General features: G+C 41.8%; 1 protein-coding gene across 1 annotated transcript in view; it reads right to left on the bottom strand.

The window, feature by feature from the left end:
- LOC115254947 (paired box pox-neuro protein) overlaps positions 1-20,912 on the bottom strand; it is a 174,174-nt gene that overhangs the window by 34,035 nt on the left and 119,227 nt on the right. Inside the window, exons 3-4 of the mRNA XM_029852606.2 lie at positions 8,632-8,772; positions 8,464-8,543 (exon numbers count right to left, since the gene is read on the bottom strand). Of these exons, the coding sequence (XP_029708466.1) occupies positions 8,464-8,543; positions 8,632-8,772 (221 nt within the window). The remainder of the gene's footprint in view (positions 1-8,463; positions 8,544-8,631; positions 8,773-20,912) is intronic.

The following is a 20,912-nucleotide window of genomic DNA, read 5'->3' on the forward strand; positions in this document are numbered from 1 at the left end:
TTTGAATTTTTTCTAAATATTAAATCTTTGTAGGAATTCCACTAAGGGTTTCTGGGGGAAAGATTCCAGAAATTTCTTTAGAAACTCTCTAGAATTATGTCAGAAAATTCCTTGGGATTCTTTCACATAATATTCAGGAACTAGATAAACAATTAATTCAAAAAATCCTCCAAGGATTCTTTCAGAAATTCCTCCAAGGATTCCATATAAAGCCTACTAAAGAGTTCCAACTGAAAGATCACGTAAGACTCCTTCAGTAGTTTAAGGATTTTTCATGAATGTCAGTAAGAGATTACCTCAAACATTTTTCCATGATTTTCTTCCAACGAATTCCTTGGAAAATATTGTCTGAGGTTACCGAAGAAATGTCTAGAAGATTTCTCTTTGGAATGGCTCCTGCGGTTCTTCCAGAAATATTTCCTGGGATACCTATGAAGATTCCTCCGGGAATTCTTTGAGGTATTATTCCACAGATGTTTACAGAAGTATTTTATGATGATACATAAAACTTGCAGGAGTTATTCTTGGAGGGTTATCTAAAAGAATTCCTATGTAAATGTTAAAAAAATTCTGATGAGATTAAATTTCATTGAAACAATATCAGAAACAATCGTTAGAGGAGCTCCTGGAAAAGTCCTTGGGGGAGCTCCTGAGATTCACTACAAAAGTTCAGTTAATTGGACTCATTGGCTTAATTTCCCCAACAGGGTAAGAAAAAAAAAACTCCTGAGATGGCTTTGGAGAAATTTCTAGAAGAACTTTATGAGAAATATTTGAAAAAATTAAGCAAAAAAATCCTGGATTAGTTTTTGATAAAATCGCTGAAGGCACTTTTAAAGAACATCATCGAGGAATTTTTTATTTAAAACATGAAGAAGTTTCTGAAGGAGTCCTTGAAAACAATTAATTGAGAATTCATGCAAAAATTGCGACAAAGGTACTAAAAGAATTCTTGAAAAAATCCCCTAATGAATTATTGAAGGATGATTTGGAACAAACCCTGGAAGAACTCCTGGGCATACTTGTGGATTCTTGAAAAAATTTCTTGCACAATGTCTGCACTAGTCTGTACTAGTGTATAATACTCCCTGATACAATTTTCTTAGAAGATCTTGTGAAGTATTCATAAGGGAATTGCGAAAAGAAATATCATGGAAAACTGGAGAATGCTGTGCAGTCATTTCAAGAAGAGATATTCATGAGATATTCCAGGAGAAACCTCAAGATTTAAATCCAAGATTTTTAAAGGAACTCTTATAAAAAATCTTCGCCGGAAAAAAAATCTGAAAAAATCCATGAAGGAAGGTTTCTATAAATCTCTAGAGAAGTTTGCGATTCCACCCGTGGAGGAGTATCTGAGGATCTTCTAGGGATCCCCCTGGAGGAACTTCCAAAAGAATCTATTAAGAATTTTCTGGAGGAATTCCTGAAAAAACGCATGAAAGTAGCCTTCGAGGAATTCCTGAAAAGAACCCTAACAGAACTCCAAAAAAAATAGATTTTACCAGGACAGCACTTGACTAAAATTAGGTTTAGAAAAGAACATCCTGAGAAGAGACGTGCGATGTTGTGAATTTCTATCGAGATAAATCCAATATAAATTTCCTGGTAGGGGTTTGTGGGGCAAGATGGCCACCCTGTGTTTTAAGCATTAATTCGCAACACAAAAATATTTTCTACATGGGTTTTGATTATAAAGTGAGCTTCGTGGCCGTGCGGCTAGAGGCGTCAGTCATTTAGGCGTTTCGTAAGCCTCGTAGTGTGGGTTCGATTCCCGCTCCAGTCGGTGGAAACTTTTCGTCAAACGGAAAATTCTCCACTGGGCGTTATGTGTGTTGTCCGTTGTCATATGTTAGTGCTTGTTCATTCAGTCTGTACAACCTCTGGTTGAAGACGGTGTAGTTTCGTTTTTTTTTATTTTAAACTATGCTTCATGTTTATAGTGTGCGAAAAAGTTACTATTAGTTTGAAAAATCTGCGATAAAATAGTGTTTGAAGTTTAAGTGTTCAAAAACAGTGTTTTCTTATTGTATTAAATCATCTGATTTTAAGGATTAGTAATGAAATAACATCGTTTGAAAAAAAAAATATTTTCAATTTTTAATGGTGTCTTTGTGTGACTGTTGTTAAACGTCGACAATAAAATTTCAATGTTTTAAATTAATTACATCATATAAAAAATGATAAACGTATCGTAATCATTCGGGGCAAGATGGCACCCTGTGGTAAAGTCCATGTCGCCATCCGAAAAACAATTTGAAGCAGCATCAAAATTGTTATTGATATTTAGAGATACTGCAAAACCACAGAAAATTACTTTTTCATATTAGTTGGAGCAGTTAAAATTAACGATGGAGATGATACCTACCTCAGAACAATTTTGAAGTTATTTGGTGTTGAACTGTGACTGGTTTCATTGAATATTTTGGCGCAGGACTGGAAGATCATAGTTAAAACCGCCATAAGAGGGTTCGATACAAGAGGTTAATTACAGTATAATGCAAGAAAAGAGTAGTAATGTATTTGCAAATAAATCGTTTCGAGAGGAACAAGTTTGCTGAAAAAATAGACCAAATCATAGAGCATTTTCAAGGAATTTCTATTAATTTTTTTTTCAAACATTATCATTAAGAAAATGTTGGCAAATACCACACCCTCTGTAGGCAAAGCATTGCGGGTGATTCGACCTTGGTTTATTGAACGTTTCTTAGGGATTGAAGCACACTAATTGTAAAAATTTAGTTCTGTGGCCGTCTTGTCCCAATGGGGTGGCCATTTTGCCCCATATGGCAAAAATTCTATGTCGAAAGTAGCATTTTTCAAATGAATTTATTTTTCATTCGTAGTGCAAAATAATATGCTTTTTTGTGTTAAGAAGATAGAAAAAACATGAAACAAAGGGGATGAGTGTTATATAGCCATATTAATGAAAGTATATGCCCCAAGGCGCCTAAGCTAAGGGTGGCCATCTTGCCCCACAACCCTCTAACCGTCCTCAAGGATTCTCTCAAAAATGTATTGCATAATTCGTGCAAGGATAGTTTTAATTAAAATCTCCGATTCACATACACCTTTCACACAAAATAAGAAAATTATACTTAAGTACAGGAAACAAATGATTCTGTATTAACGTTTTTAGCATTTCACTAAAAAATATGGTCACGCCGATTACGCCGCCGCCGCCGCCGCCGAATTGGGTGAACGGCGTGACGCCGGCGTCGCCGCCGCCGCTGCCTCAAATTACTATAAACGCCGCCGCCGGTGAAAACTGCTTCGGCGCACACGTCTACTACGCCATCGTGGTGTGAAAATCCCAACATCTCAAAAGGGTTAAAAAGTTTTCTTGAAACCCCCAGATACGATCCTGCCTGAAATACGTCGAAATACCTCAGAAACCTCCGTAGTCCCATTGTAACGCCCTTGAAATTATCGTAATCAATTTTAAATGCCTCTGAAACCCCTTTGGGCGCCTTTAGTAGGCTTCATAAACCCTCTAAAATGCACCTGCAGCCTGCAGCTTTCTTGAAACACTCCTGAAATGCTATAAAACGCCCCTTTATATGTTCCTAAAACATCCTTTAACTTTTTAAAATGACTCTGAAAAATCTTAAAACCCCCATCAAACCCCTTGCACCACTTTTTAAAGCCTCCTGAGTAGGCTTAATAATCCTCCTCAAACTCAAAAGACTTTTGCAATATGCTCCAGAGCGGTGTTCTACTTCTGCCTCGTCGCAAGGGAGCGAACAATCTCCAAACAGAGAGGAAATAAAAATTGAGCGAGGAAGAGGGGAACCGAAAATAAAATATCGATGATGATTTCGAGTAGATAAGTGCGTTTTTTGCCTCGAGAGTCTTTCTTTGTATGGGAGTGGGACTCGCGAGTGCTTTTTGACTGTGAGTGGACGTGAGAAAGGGCCCATATAGCCGAGGCGGTAAACGCACGGGTATTCAGCATGACCATGCTGAGGGTGACGGGTTCGATTCCCGGTTGGTCCAGGATCTTTTCGTAAAGGAAATTTCCTTGACTTCCTTGGGCATAGAGTATCTTCGTGCCTGCCACACGATGTACGCATGCAAAATGGTCATTGGCAGAGGAAGCGCTCAGTTAATAACTGTGGAAGTGCTCATAGAACACTAAGCTGAGAAGCAGGCTTTGTCCCAATGAGGACGTTACGCCAAGAAGAGAGAGAATATTAATAATAATATTCTTTGGTATTACAGTACCATTAGGGCAGGTGAAACTGTGCCTTTCAGCTTTTTCACTGATACTTCCAAAAATATTTTTCGGCATGCTGTTTCGCTTGAATTATCTCTAAAGTATTCAAACGAGTTTCGCAGGAAATTTTGCCTGGACTTTAGAAGAAAATGTCTCAATAAATTTCATCAGAAATATTTTTCAGCATCGTCAAAAAATATCCCAGAGAGAGCCCTGCAGAAGTTATGAATTGTTCGCCCATTTTCCTGAATTATGTTCCTCTGAAAATTCTTTGAATTTTCCCCATAATTTATTCGGAAATGCGTCAAGTATTTGCTCAGGAGAGTTGAATATTATATATCAATACAGTATTCTTAAGGGGTTACTTCAGAGACATCTAAAAAGATGCAAACTATATACTTTTTCAAAGAAAACTTTGCAGAAGTTCTACCGTTCTTCCATTACATATTTCGCATTTTTTGTAGAAAAAATCTATAGAAAATCTACTACTATAAACGTTGAACATGGCTATCAATCCCAGGAATACTAATATAGAATAATCTAGTAATAGCTTAAGGACAGACTTGTAAGGATCCCAGAATGGCCGCCCCAATGGCCGACTTTGGCACCCACTGACGATTTCGAGCGCACAAATCTCTTCGTGAATAAAACCAGCGCACCTGATCTTCTTTTTTTAAGCTTATTTCAAGTGAGCAAGAACAGAATAATAGAATGCACTGTTGTTTGAAGTTTGCTTCTTGAAATTTATGCGTTTGAAGTTCTGATGTACTGTAGAAGCGAGATCTCAAGACGTTTGTCCTTAAAATAAATCCTAAGATTCCATATTCTAATATTCTGCCTGTTGATTTAGTTTTCATATAATTGTAATGCAACGCCAAATAAATAAAAATGAATGTATGATTATTTTGCCAAAAAATAAGTTGTGTGATTTTAAGGATTTTCATGAAAAGCTGGATTTCCATAGAACTAAAATACACTAGATCTGCCAGATAGTGTAGAATTGGATGAAAAATGGCAACATTGATAAAGAAGATTTGAAGTGCAATGTTACGATTTAGTGAAATACCATTATGTATTTTTTTCAGTTTTCGGGAAATCCCGGGATTTTTGGAAAAATATCCCGGGATTCGGGATTTTTCAGATCCCGGGATATCCCGGGATTTTCGTCCCGGGAAATCCCGGGCAAGACCCTCTAGACATAGGGTTCTAATGCAACTTCAATTTCAAAATTTGGACGACCCAATTTCGAATTACACGCAAAACAATTATTCGTACAGATTTAGGAAAAACATGTAAGTTTAGGTAGACTTTTTATACTAAAAATTTCATATAAAATTTGTGAAAAGTACTTACGAATCAAATCTAACTCTTTATCTTTCGATAGAGTCTAAGAACGAGTGGATTAAATGAAAGATGACTGAGATATGACCGAAAAACATTTCCATGTTTTTGAGGGGGTGACCCCAAACTTTTGCACGGGAGTGTACATCACATGAGTACTTTGGCAAACAATGTACTCATAGATAAAGCTCTTAAGTGGCGATCTCCATCAAGATGGTTAGAAATCAGAATCAACCTCAGCAAACTTGATGCAATCTCTGTGCCTAGGGTATCGCGCTACTTGGGCGGTGGCTTCTATATTCATCTGTTTTCCACTATAACTCAGTCAATTTTGAACGGAAGGTGCCAAGCTTTCGTTGGAAATTGTGTACCTGAGATACAGCATAATACAAAGGGTGGTGTATGGAATCACGTATCAGGTATTGAGAAACCTGCTGATATTATCTTGAGAGAAGCGACGCCCGTACAAATTGCCAACAATTCTTTTTGGTGGAACGGACCAGATTGATTCAGAAAAACTGTCGCACGCTATGTCTGAACTACCAGATTATAAAAATTGAATGTACATCGGGTTTTTTTTCGCCAAACATCAATACTCAAGCTATATTTTCATTCGCAGAAGGTTTAAAAATATTCTATCGGTGAAAATTTTTCCATACATTTTGTATGAGAGTTAAATTGGCCGAAAATGAGAATTACAAGCAAATTTGTATGAAAAATAGCCAAAAAGACGAACAAAAATCAAAATTTCCCCGATGAAATATTTTATAAGTTTCTGCATATGATAATATAATAATCTGTTATTCTGTGGAAAGAAACCCGATGTACATTCATTTTTTATAATCTGCCAGTTCAGACATAGCGTGTGTCGGGCACTGACCAGAGAATACATAGAGAAGTTCCAGATAAGCAATCAAGGGGTCTGAGGGGGTTTTCAAAAGCATTGCAGAGATGATGATTAACCTGGGCTTGTTAGGGGAATATCCTTGGGAATATCTGTAAATAAAAAGAAAATCGCGTTAAGTACTGTTCCTTTGAATTCCACTAAGAATTTGCATCCTTTGACAGATACGTATTTCGACCTGAACTGTAAGGTCGTCTTTAGTGTCTTGTACTTGACTTACAGTTGAGGTCGAAATACGTATCTGTCAAAGAATGCAAATTCTTAGTGGAATTCAAAGGAACAGTACTTAACGCGATTTTCTTTTTATTTACATTGCAGAGAGTTTCAGAGAATTTTCGACCAATTTTGAAGGCGTTACATGCGTCCGAGGGGGTTTTAGGGGGATCTTGGAGGCACTTCAGGAAGTTCCAGAGGATTTTCAGAGACCCCATCACAATTTCTTTTGAAACGTCATTGGAATACCCCTTGATTGATTAATTAGGATATTGGGGTCAATATGACCCAGAAGCATGTTGAACGAGCACTACGCCATTGTGGTGCAAAAACCCTAACATCTTAAGAGGGTTAAAAGGTGATCTTAAAACCCCCTTATACGACCCTGAAATGAAATGCCTCCGTTACCCCATTGAAACGCCCTAGAAATCATCATATTCAATTTAATATGGCGCTGAAACCCCTTTGCACGCATTTAATAGGGTCAATAAGTGTCCTGAAATGCACCTGAAATGCTATAAAACGCTCCTGAAACCTCTAGGATTACCCATAAAATGTTCCTGAAACACCCTGAAATTCTCTGAAATGACTCTAAATATCTTGAAACGCCTTTCAAACCCCTTGCAACACTTTTTAAAGGCTAATGAGCAGGCTTGATAATCCTCCCCAAAACCATATCGCGTAATTTCGAGAAAATCGTGTAAAATAAAACCGCGTAAAAAAAGATCGTATAAAGAAAAAGAATTTAGTGTGTACTTAAAATCTTTCTGAATTTCTTCAATAAATCCACTACAAAGTAGAAATGTAGGTTTTTATACAATGTCTATTTAAAAAAAAAAATAACGCATACAATGTATCTCCAGAATAATAATTACAACATGACAGTGATGTATTGCATCGCGTAAAAACTAATTGCAGACAATATTTCTTATCATCCTGGATACATCTCCCGTTCACACTTTCCACAGTTTGTCATACCCCTGCGCTGGATCGAACATAACCCACCACGTTCTAGAATAGGATTGTCACGTTCGATCAAATGGTTTACCCTCGATTGTCTTTCACTCTGTCACCGTATACCTTCGACACAAATTATTTGCTGCACGCAACAACAATCTTCCCAGTCTTCCTGCCTCAAAACGAACGGCTATCGGCGGGACTCGATTCCCACCCACTTGACCACCCACGCGGGTCAAAGCATTTTTCCAGTAGCCCAGTGTGGTTTCCCAGCTCAGGTACGGGTACGATAAGGGACCCATTTGCATGACGCGTCTCATCGTTCCATTTGCGCTTTGTTCACAGTTCATTAATGCGGTGCGTAGTGGAAACTCATACTTTTATTAAACGATTTTTTCCTTGCTGGTTGTTGCTGCTTTCGGCTCCCGGGGAGGTAATTAAGATTCATTCGGTTCGATAAGCTAACAAAACGGTTCTATTTCCACAGATCGAAAAAAGAGTGTAAAATTCTGTGACATATGATGCACATGATTGGAGCGTGGGATATCATAGAAGTTTACATGACATATCATGTAAAGTTCATGAAATATCATGTAAACTTCCATTATATGTCATGTAATTCAGCATGACTCTGAGAGTTTACATGACATATAACACAAATTTACATGATATATCATGTAAACCATCATAACACTAAGTTTACATGACTAAAATGAAGTTTACATGACGTGTAAATTTCATTATTTTTATCTGTGTCGACATCGCTCCCACTGACTGGTATTACCCAGTTCATCAGCAGTGAGAGTGAGAGCTTCCCGTGTAGTGCACTTACCTTGGTCTTGCTGCCACCGATCGATCCGGGCCTTATCGAACCGGTTTCGTAGAATCGGGTGAGAATTTTCGATACACAGCCTGGATGGGAAGAGAGGCAATCGAAATAAATTACAATTAGAAATATGCAACCATATTTTACGATCTACCACTGACCGTATGAACTTACCATGGGACACCAGTAGCTGGCGGGAAATGTCACAAGGTCGCACGCCCATCAGAGCCAGTTCCACTATCCGCCGGCGGACGATGTCCGGCAGGGGTCTACCGTTGACGAAAACACCGCCGAGCTGGTTGACACCTGCTTGACCTGAAACGGTACCCCGACGGGGAGAAAAAGAGGCACGGGTGAGTTTGATGCTGGTTCCGCTTGAAGCCGCCGCAGCAGAACACTAATTGCGCTTGATTGGATTCTGCTCCCGCCGGAGCAGAGGAAACCGTTCGATTGAATTGGCCAAGGTTCAGAATTGCTGCGCCGAGAAACATGTTTATTATAGATATGGAATTTCAACGCTCATCAATTGGCGGCGCTGGCTCAGGTTGGCTGCGCTTCAATTAAGACGGCATTTATTGGTCGCAGATATGCGCGACAGGCGAGAAATTTTAAACTGTTTGGACAATAATTAGGTGCCGCAGAGAGTGAGGAATTCATACACTTGGAGGTGACGAATGGTGGTTAATGGCTTATTCAATGAAGACTGACACAGCTCCAACTCTTCTGCTGATGATGTGAGTACTTGGCTTCGGTAGAACTCTTGTATGATAAATTAAAATTTTCATTATCGTCTTCTTCTTCTTTCTGGCTCGACGTCCCCACTGGGACTTGGCCTGCCTTGCTTCAACTTTGTGTTCTTTGAGCATTTCCACAGTTATTAATTGAAGGGCTTCCTTTGCCTGCCACTGCATGGATTTGTATATTGTGAAGCAAGCACAATGATACACTATGCCCAGGGAGTCGAGAAAATTTTCCCGATCGGAACGGGAACGGGTTCGACCGTCTCCGGATTGGCGATCCATAGCCTTAACCACTAGGCTAACTGGAGACCCCAAAATTTCCATTATACCATGTCTGATAGTTTTTTTTTTATCTGTATTAACGAGATTTTTAGCCCTAGGCTAGTTCATCTAGGGACCAACGTTTTACTTCCGTTATGAAGGAAGAACTCACATTTTTGTGAGTTTGTCGGGAGTGGGATTCGATCCCAGGTCCTCGGCGTGATAGTCAAGTGTTCTAACCATCACACCAGGTCCGCTCCACTGTCTGATAGTTGAAGGAACACTTAAAAACTTGTTTATATTTTTGTGTATGAAAATTCATAAGAAAAAAATATGCAACATAGCTTTTCAGCAACTTAAGCAAGCGCTCTTTTACTATTTTTTGGCTGCTCTACACTAACAGCTGTTGAGAATTGCAACATATGTTGAAAAAATCTTCTGACCAAAAATTTTAGTAAATTCTTAAGAAATATCGGGAATGGCCGTTGGGTCGTGGAAGAGGCGTTCAAAATTTTCCAGAGGTAAACTGCGAAGATTGAACTTGCGATTAACACCACGAAGACCAAGTACATGATTGCTGATAGTCATTGATCACCGTTGGTATGGCCGTGATGGTGATGATGAAGTGATACCAGGTCTAGAAAAGTTCAATGTTGTGAACGAATTTGTTAATCTTGCGAATCCAGTGGACATCGGACATCGAACGCAAAGAGCTGTGAACAATACTCGGCGGTGGTAAATTGGAAGACGGCTTCTCGCGGCGTCGTATGAACTACGAATTGTACCAAGTATGTGAAAAGACGACTACAATTAAGCGAATAAAACACGGCAGGCTACGGTGGGCTGGGCATGTATCTCGTATTCTGGAGAACGACAAGGTAAAAACATATTCAGCAGGGAACCAGGAAGGAGCCATCGGCTTCATGGAAGGCCGTGCACACGTTGGCTTTTTACAGTTGAGGTGGACCTACGAACTATAAAGGTGTATCCGTACACCAGCTAGGGAATCCTTCAAACCAAACCAGAACGAATGGCCCAAAAGTGTACCAGACGACGTGACCCTTTACAACCCGACTGTTTAAATGTTTGCAAAATTTGTGTGACCTGTTGATTTGTGTATCGAGCCCTGAAGATGGTCCAATAGCCGGACCGAAACGTCGGCGATGATAGAAGATTAATTAACGCAATTTATTAGACTGAGGGCCGAAAATTCCAAAGTCAACCATCATCCAGTCGAAACTTGTAATCCTATAAACGTTCAGCACGTTTGGCTCAGAAACGATACCAGTGGGAATGAATGCTTCATTCGGCGTAGATTCGAGTTGTAGCCCATCAAGTTTAAAAGATTTAAAAATAGAATTGAGAGTTACCGTGCTACCCCAAATTAGCATAACCTCTGTAGACAGTGTGCTATATCTATCTGAACTTGTAACGTCTATGTGGGAAAAGGAAGATTTATGAAATAAAATTGTGTTATATTCGTTAAGCTACGACACTGGTCCTTCGAGCCGGATACCCGTGAACTACGCTAGGAAACTTCGTTGAACGCGCCAGATCTACGCGCACCATGTGCCAAGGAGGTTAGCCGTCTGGAAGATTTATTAATACAAGGCATTCTAATTGCCCTGGAAAGGTAACGCATACCAACGCATCTATCCCTTCCCGCTTGAGCTGCGCGGTCTGCCGCCTTCCATATTCCTTCGTTTTCTGGCCATCACGATGCGTTCCACGCCTGCCACGTGCCAAGTCGTCTTGAACATTCTCTTGTACAAGGCATAAAACTTGCTTTTCAAAAGTAATTATCATTCCAACGCTGCGTAATCTTCCGCCTTGAAGAACCCTTTGCTTACTATTCGTCTTCTTTACGCTGCCACGTTGTCAACGGAACGACGCATCAAAGGCCTTAAGACACGCCTGAAGAGCCTGTTGATTTCTGGAAGCACGTCAACGAAACGCAAGTATCAATATCTAAAGGTCCGCACGGGGTTCGAGTCTAGTTTCTTCCACGTGAAGGGTTTCCTACTTTCCTTTACTAAACCTATGGACTGCATCACCGCTTGCCTCCCGCTCACCTGTATAAGCTCCGCCAACTTCACCCTCGGTACGACTTCCCGTTGTGAAGCTGCCCGTATTCTCTGACGAACTCGACAATTGGCTTAACTTCGATGGTTTGTTTGTATCTCTCGTCGACTTGTTGCATGAGCTCCCCAATATCCGGAAGTTCTACTACCTCCGGTCATCCCTTTCTGAAGATGCCCTCAAATTAATTCAAACCATCATATCACCATCAGCGCTGACAACTACCTGGTGGCATGGAATTCACTGTGGGCTTCGTGGCCGAGCGGTTAGCGGCGTCAGTCGTTTAGATGTCTCGTAAGCCTCGGAGTGTGGGTTCGATTCCCGCTCCAGTCGGGGAAAACTTTTCGTCGAACGGAAAATTCTCTAATGGGCCATTGGTTGTAATACATATGCTGGGAAACGTGATATTCTCGGCCTTTGCAGTCTTAAAGAGCAGCGAGAAACGATATTCTCTCTACATCCGACGGTTTCGCTGCTCTTTAAGACTGCAAAGGCCGAGAATATCACGTTTCCCAGCTAAAGTTCCCACAGTCGAAAGCAACCATTTCCGTAATACATATGTGTTGTCCGTTGTCTAATGTTAGTAATGTTCAGTCTGTAGAGGCCGCAAGGTCGAAGAAGGTGTAATTGTCTTTTAATCCACTACCAGAACCCCGGTTTGTTGAAAGAGTCGTTCGCGGACTCTCTTTTCCTAAATCTCCATCTTCAAAAATGTACTAGTAAACTAAGAATTTACCTCGGAGCTTCACTCGCTTGTTGAGACAAATGTCCGAGTACTTAAACAGCTGGGGGAGAGGGCATACTTCTGGGACATACTCTTGTGGGCTTCGTGGCCGTGCGGTTAGAGGCGTCAGTCGTCTGGCCGTTACGTAAGCCTCGGAGTGTGGGTTCGATTCCCACTCCAGTCGGTGAAAACTTTTCGTCAAACGAAAAATTCTCCACTGGACCACTGGGTGTTTCGTGTGTTGTCCGTTGTCTCATGTATGTGATTGTTCAGTCTGTGTAACCTCTGGTTGAAGACGGTGTAGTGTCTTTTTTTACTCTTGATCCAAAAGCTGTGTAGCAGACTGGATTTGACCACCAGACGTGACTGGGAGGAGTACTCGTCAACAAAGGCCAACGTAGCGTTCAACGATCTGACAAACTTCCTGCAGCGTAGAGTCACCATCCTGCAGACAATCAGCAACCCAAATGAAGTTTTACCTCGAAGTGCCCCGAAGAAGTCTGTTTCTCGTTCCGTTGCCAGTCAGCTTAATTATCGCAAGTGTCTTGTCTGTTCCGCCAGTGTCTTGTCCATCCCTTGTACCTATGCGCCAAGTTCTCGAAGAAGACCAACGAAGACAAGGAGAAGGCTGTCCGACGCCACCAGCTTTGCCGCAATTGTCTCCACTAATTTCGTGAATGCCCATCTTTCAGCACCTGTCGTAAGCGTAGAATCCACCATCACACTCAACTCTGTTCCGGTAAAGCTCCTCCGATGCCTGCGAACTCCAGACCCTCGGAAACTCGACCGACCACCACAGGTCTCGTCGTACAAGAACAACTCAAAAACTCCGCCTCTGCAGTATCGCAGCCGGTCAGCTGGGCCTTTCCCAATCCTAAAAAGAGTGCTTCTGGCCACCGCCGTGGTCATTCTCATTGATGACAGTGCAGTGGAACCGAGCATGCCGCTAGAGCACTGCTGGATTCCGGCAGAGAGTATTGCCTTATGACCGCATCACTCGCTTAACAAATCGAGGTCGAACGCACCAATATCAACGTTCCGGTAACTCGAATCGGACAGTCCTCGACGCACGCCAAGCACACGATACAATCGTCCATTCGCTCTGTTGTTAATGAAAACTCTTCCACGGTAGAATTTTTGGGTTTCCGAAGGTCACCGTTAATCTACCGTTCCTATCCGTAGACTCCGCTAGAAGTTGCCCATGAGGATCTTGATATCACCTTTCGGAAACTTGTCCTCGACAGTATTCAGTTGACTGTAAAAGTTCTCTTTGTCTTGCAATTCAGCAGTATCGGTTGGCGCGTATCATTGGATCATGGTAAGGTTTCGAGCCCGTGTTCTGAATCTGGCTACCATTACCCTCTCATTAATAGGGTCTTACTGCAAGAGCGCTGCGTGAGCGCTGAGCAGGAAACCAACTCCACGGTGGGAAGGAGCGTGTTCACCTCGTAGGCCAGACTGTAGCAAATAGCTGGACCCCACACTGAGTTCTCCAAAGCTCGGCCAACGGACATTGCTCAATCCTAGGATCTCAAGCTTCATAAGCCTCATTGATTAGTTGTGCCTGTTTACCCTGGTGGGCTAGGATTAATACATTCCATGTTCCAATTCTTGTCCGTTGTTTCGTGCTAAAAGCCGTAACCGTTGAATCAGTTCGTAATCTTTCTGTAACGGTTTTTGAGTTTCGAGAAGAGTAGGTTAGTGGCCTAAGGTTCCCTATCCACCGCTGCTACCTTAAGTATAGCTTCCGGTGGATGAGTATTTCATATTGAGCCGCTGGATGCCAGAACAGCCGCTGTTTGAGCCGCACCTCCTTGGTGAACAGACGCTCGGTTAGTACCTCCTCAATCTAGCTGATGTCAGAAGGACAACAATACCCAGGCTGCACTACCAACTCTTAGCTGGCGGTCGTTGTCATCGCTTGACCCGTGGCAGCATGAGGTAGGAACTTAAGAGGACCAGAGCTATGTTGAACGCTCTCCTTATCGAGTCTTGAGAAATTCCGGGCGGAATCCGACTTGCATAAATCGGCTGTCACGCAACCTCCAAGTAAGTCGACCATTAAAAGTTGGGACGCATGGAGCTAGTACACGACCACGAAACACCACCATCGTCTCTTCCGTATCACGTCGTTATTTGTGAAGACAGTATGACCACTTAAGTGCACCATGTAGAACACCCCAAGGACCGTCCCTAAATGACACCCTTATGCGCTATGGGACGGCTCCATACAAGCAGGTGGTCAAACATATGTTTGCGTCAATATTGTAATGTCTTGCACCTATTCGTAGGGTTTATGTCTTAAATATATGAAAAACATGTTTGACATGTCATGAACAATAGGACACAATCAGTGAAGTACTAGATAGAAAGTAGTGAGCTGGATTTTTGCATGGTGAGATGATCAGTTCTCCATTTCTGCAATGAAACGGTGCAAACAGCGTGGGTTATATGGTTTCTTACCTAATTTGATGCTGATTGAGCAAAAGTTTGGGTAACCGTGTTGTTGTATTATTTATTTCTTGCAACTTCAACCCCACAGATACCCAAACTTTTGCTCAAACAGCATCAAATTAGGCCAGAAATCATATAACCCACGCTGTTTGGACCATTTCATTGCAGAAATGGAGAACTGATCATCTCACCATACATAACTCCACACAGCAAAAATTATTGAAATTTAAACGAGCTGTAAAGTGATGTAAATGGAAAAATACACTAGTTGAATCTATCGTTTGGTTTAATTTTACATTAAAATACATGCACATAACTGGAACATGTATTTCAATCTAAAATGGCATGTTTATTGATTTAGTGTTAATTGCAATGTATTATTAAACCATTTATGTTGAAATAAATTTATAAACGTTTATATTTAAGCGTAAATCGATTGAATTTTACATCATTGAATATAAACATCAGTCAAGCTAACATTGGTCAAGCAGTCATGGCGGAGCTATTTTTATTTAGACTGCCACTTTCTTCCTGTGTTCATTTGTGAGCTCAAAATTAGAGGTTTTTAAGCATGTAGAATGTAAGAGTGACGAGAAAAAAGGAAGGAACAAGATCATCGATTACACTTATCAATGCAGGTAAGAAAAAAAATCATGCCGCAAAAGTTCAGCTTATTGGACGCAGACTTAATTTCTTCAACTACGGGGAGGAAGAAAATACAACACAAATGCAAATTTCTATCATTTATTTCATTTCATTCCTCCCGCAGATCGATTGCAAAAGGATTCCCAGGAAATGAAGTCGATCTCCTTATTCCCACACATCAAACAGCAGCAGCGCAAACACACTTCGAGACAAAAAAAAATGCCCACCGCATTCATATTAATTGTTCGATAGCCCTGGATGGGATTCGGCGGAGAAAACAAGGTATTTCGTGCGTAGTATCCCGAGATGTGATGATATTTTGAAATAAAATGAATGAATAAATTGTTCCAATCCTTTACGGTGTTGTGCATCACTTTGCTAATCTCTGTGGCACCGAGCGGGGGAGGTGAAACATCCTCAATGTGGGAACAAACGAGAAAGGAAACAAAACAATACGTTGCCGAGCCGCGTGCTGCGGTGCGTGTAAAAATCAACGGCGTTTAAATTTACACGTCTCGTTTTCATTTTCAAGCCATGTAAATATAAAGCGCAATTGAATTTTACGTTTATTTTCATGCTCCAAATATGTGCATGAAAATAAACTTAAAATTACATTTTTATTTTAACTGTACAGCTCACTACTTTCAATCTAGTACTTCACTGATTGCTTCCTATTCTAGGGTCTCCAAACTCTTCGGAAGTCAGTCCTACCGAATCGATAAATGTGGTTTTGTGGGATTCCGCCGATCATGGCGGTCGGACAATTGCCCAGGGCACCAGCCAAAAGGGAGCACGTCTTACATTGATGACTGTCTGCGATCGAAAGAGGACTTAGTAACAACCAGTCTTAGGGAGTCGTTCGTGTTCGAGCCAAACGACGTCGACCTAGGCATCGCGTAGGTCGGCTAGTTCTTGTCAAACAGCGAACCCTTCAGTGTTGTCCGAGGAGTACAGTTGATCCGCTTCAATGTTGTCTGGTATATGTATCTCTAAGTTTCGGTATACAAGTTCAGTGATTGTGATCTGATGATATTATTTTTGTTAAGGCCAGTGTTTAAAAGATTCACACAACATAATAGACTACTTGCATCATTTTTCATGTCATTATCAATAATTGCAGTACATCAGAGATGCATTAAAAACATTAAAGCGGCCAGGCCTACTGTGCAGCACTTTTAATTCAACAATAAAGAAAATGAGTGGGACTTCTCCGACATTATCGACGTCAGGACCTAACGTGGTGCCAACATCGACCCCGACCACTATCTGGTGATGGTCAAACTGCGTCCAAAACTCTCCGTCATCAACAACGTACGGTACCGGCGACCGCCATGGTTCAACCTAGAGCGACTGAAACAACCGGATGTCGTCTCAGCATACGCGAAAAATCTCGAGGCCGCGTTGCCAGACGAGGGCGAGCTCGATAAGGCCCCTCTGGAGGACTGCTGGTTAAACAGTGAAAGCAGCCATCAACGACGCAGCAGAGAGCACCATCGGGTACGTGGAACGGAATCGACGGAACGAATGGTTCGAAGAAGAGTGCAGAACGGTTTTGGAGGAAAATGCTGCAGCAAGGGACCCGACAGAACGTAGAACGTTACAAACAGAAGCGGAAACAGCAGACCCGCCTCTTTCGGGAGAAAAAGCGCCGCGTGGAAGAAGCGGAGTGTAAAGAAATGAAACTGCTGTGCCGTTCCCAAGAAACACGGAAATTCTATCAGAAGCGCAACGCATCCCACAACGGCTTCGTGCCGCGAGCCGAAATATGCAGGGATAAAGACGGAGGCCAGGCTCAACAGCCGGGGCACGATTTTCACAAAATCCGGTCAATTTGTGTGCTTTGCGGACGACATGGACATTATTGCCAGAACATTTGGATCGGTGGCAGAGCTGTACACCCCCACCTGGAACGCGAAGCAGCAAAGGTCGGACTGGTGGTGAATACCTCAAAAACGAAGTACATGCTGGTAGGCAGAACCGAACACGACCGGATCCGTCTGGGTAGTAATGTTACGATAGACGGGTATACTTTCGAGGTGGTAGAGGAATTCGTCTACCTCGAATCCTTACTGATGGCTGACAACAACGTGAGCCGTGAAATTCGAAGGCGCATCATCAGCGGAAGTCGGGCCTCTAAGGGCCCCAGAAGAAAATGTAACATGTACAAAACGCTAATAAGACCGGTGGTTCTCTACGGACACGAGACATGGACGATGCTCGAGGAGGATCTACAAGCACTCGAAGTTTTCCAGCGACGCGTGCTAAGGACGATCTTCGGGGGTGTGCAGGAGAACGGTGTGTGGCGGAGAAGGATGAACCATGAGCTCGCTGCAAATGATTGTTCTTTACGCCACAAACCCTTCTAAAAAATAAATGAAGTATTGTATTGAGCTGTACGTATGGTACACATCTGCCAAGAACTCTATGGAATATAAGCCTTTATATCTACAAGCATAACCAGTATTTATGCAGTATTCTGTGAAAGCCTTTATGGGTACGCGAAGGAATGTACAACAGTCATTTATGATTATTCAAGGCCTATGTATGCGCAAATGTTACTATTACTAGCTTTATTAGGGAGATTTTCAGCCCGAGGCTGGTTCATCTCCAAGTGCAAATGTATGCGAGATCAATTCAGGTCTATGAAGATTTACGAGGAACTCTCAAAAAATTTGGTATATCTGTGAACGTCTGAGAATAATTGCAAAAAAAAGAAAATATTGTCTCCCATCAGCATCTTGTACAATAGATGGTTTGAAAAACACTTTTATCCAATCAAGGCATACTATTGAACTAAGACTTGAGTGAAAATTAAGGTTAGCAAATCACATTTGTCTGAAAATTCATATTTTTTGCGAAAATCAAATGAATGGCGTTCAATGCGGGTTATTATATAATGAATTTTTCATAATTGATAAATTGAGAGAAGAAATTTGTAAAAAAATCGCGTTCTAGTGGGATTTGTTTTGGCTTTCTATTCCACAGAATCATTACTTGTTCTGTGGCTTTGTTGGTTTACGCGCCGGTCTAGCGAATACGGAGTCGTAGGTTCAAATCCCACAAGAACGCGATTTTTTTCACAAACTTCATCTCTCAATTTGTCAATTAACAACATTTCGTGCATTCTATTACAAGTTTTTCCAGTAGCCTTGCCGAAAGCTAAAATAGTTGTCCTAAAATTCTTATTAAATTTAACGAAATTGAAGCTCTTTAACTTCTCAACTGGTTTCAATTGCAAGCACCACCCTATCAGAAATCCATCTCAACTGAATAATCTCACTTCAGGTCCATCTTCTATATGCTCTCCGAGTTCGTCACCTTTTTTGCTAGGCACGCCGAACAACGACGACGTCTTCCAACGGACTTATTGCAGCCACCGGCACTGACCACTATACTGCTGCTGACTGCTCCGTTAATTCCGGACAGACACCGCTTCGTTCGGCTGCTGCTGCTACTGCAATCGCTTCCTGCTTCGATCGGGACGAAAATATCGAGAATTATATTTACAGATTAGCTAATGTTTTTATCTGTCTCATAATACACGTTGTAATAATTTGAAGAATTTTATGCGCGCGAACAAAAAGAAATCGAAATGTTCGAAAAAATTCTCCGAGCTCTTCACCGATGCGTGGCCGATACTGGCCGCCACGCCGATCGCCTGACCGCCGCCGTAACTCTGCCTTGAAGGTGATGAGAAATCACTTTAAATTGGATGCTTTTTCTTACTGGTCTCTGGTACCATGCTGCTACTTCTGTCACGGAAAAGCAGCTACCGCTGGCCTGGTGACGTGACGCGATCCATGGATGTGGTGGACAGCATCATCGGTTGCAGCTGCGCCACACAGCACATTACCACCGCGCGCAGCGCAGTGATAAAATGCGTGGAAGCGAAAAACTATAAACGGAACATTATTCATTCCTGCACCCGATATAAATCTCGAACCGAGGCGTGTTAGTTTTTGTCTTTGCTGGACCCGGTCGGGGAGCTTTTGCCGCGTAAGGGTATGTTTGGGTGACAATGTGGAGCAGTATCAGAACTATGCAAAATAATTATAGATTTGTTAGTAAAGTAGAAAGTGAATGATCAAAGATTGATAATAGATGATGGAAGCTGCAAGATAAAAGATGAAGACTGTAAATAGAATAAAGAAGGTGGAAAAGATGAGATAGTAAAAAGTAAATGAAAGATAATAGAAGATAACCCTAGCTATCTCCAGACACTTAGAGGAAAAAACTAAACACTGGAAGATTTCCAAATGATACATAATGAGTAGTATTTTCTAACAAACTATCATTATCGATGTACTATTAAGGTATCGCATACCCTTAAACAGCAGCATTGTCGTCATAGTGATCATCATCATCTTCGGCGTCGTCGCCTCCCGTTCGACTCGAAGTGGTTCGTTTTTCCACCTTGGATAATTAATTGACTGAGAAATAGATTTATGCAACAGCACCTCCGTCTGGTTGCTGCTACCGAATGGTGTCCCGAGTGGAGCTGCTCACATTCATCGGTAGGGTTGGGTGAGAAAATGACGAATGTGTGTTGGGCATACCTCCGCCCCGTCGCGTCGTCATAGGTGCCCCGTGAGCGGGCGAAGGCGAGCAATCCGAATCGGTCGTCAAGGAGAGTTGCGTGGAATGGTGTGGTATGTTTCAACAACTCGAAGGAATTCGTCTTCACGGATTTTTCTCCCTGGCCTGTGTTGGTTGGTTTGTGGCAAACTGGCACAATTAGAGGTAAAAAATGCCAATCAAATGATATGGTGCTGGTGTGGTTTTGTCAGTTTATGTCCAGCAGCATGATTGAAGCTTGGAATTAATTCATCGTGAATTTTTTGCCCGGTCGGAGCCTGGTGGCTACACATATTTGCTGCCGTCATGCCTTTTGTGGACTCTAGCTGAATTCCATAGGGCTCTTACGTGGCACGACCTGGGTCCATAGATAATTCATCACGCAGTTACAACGGAAAACTTTATTTTTCTCGCAGCATCCTAATCAAGCACGATGTTGCTGGAAGAAAAAGGTGTAAAGATTCAATCATTCCACTCGACTCACGAAATTTGAAACCCAAAACGTAAGCGTAGCGTAATTGGCTTTAAATCGCTATCTAGCTCAGAACCCTTCGGTAGTTAAATTAAATTATTCATTAAATTTAAACCAGAGAAACCATAACCCCAAATAAGGTAAATCTGATTTTTTTTTCTGGCCCAGTCCAACCTAAACCAACACGTCAGAAACACAGCAGCACTTGATCTTGAATCATCAAATCCGGCACAACAAAGCCTCATCTGCGCTGCAAGGTGTTCAACCGCATTTAATTCTCCTAATTAAGATGGAAACAGACCGATTCACGGAAAACAGACCCGACGACGAGCGTTTAAAACAAACTGGTACGGTGGCCGTAAAAGTGCCGGGCGTCCAGGGATCATCAACCAGGCAGGGGCTGGCTGCGATTCAATTGGTACTGGTAGTATCGTTTACACGCTGACCTCTCAGCTATGGCCTGTTTGTCCAGCAATCGATAAAACTTATTTATTCGATAATTACT

Source organism: Aedes albopictus, chromosome 2 (assembly GCF_035046485.1).
Source record: "Aedes albopictus strain Foshan chromosome 2, AalbF5, whole genome shotgun sequence".
In the NCBI taxonomy this organism is placed as follows: Eukaryota; Metazoa; Arthropoda; class Insecta; order Diptera; family Culicidae; genus Aedes; species Aedes albopictus.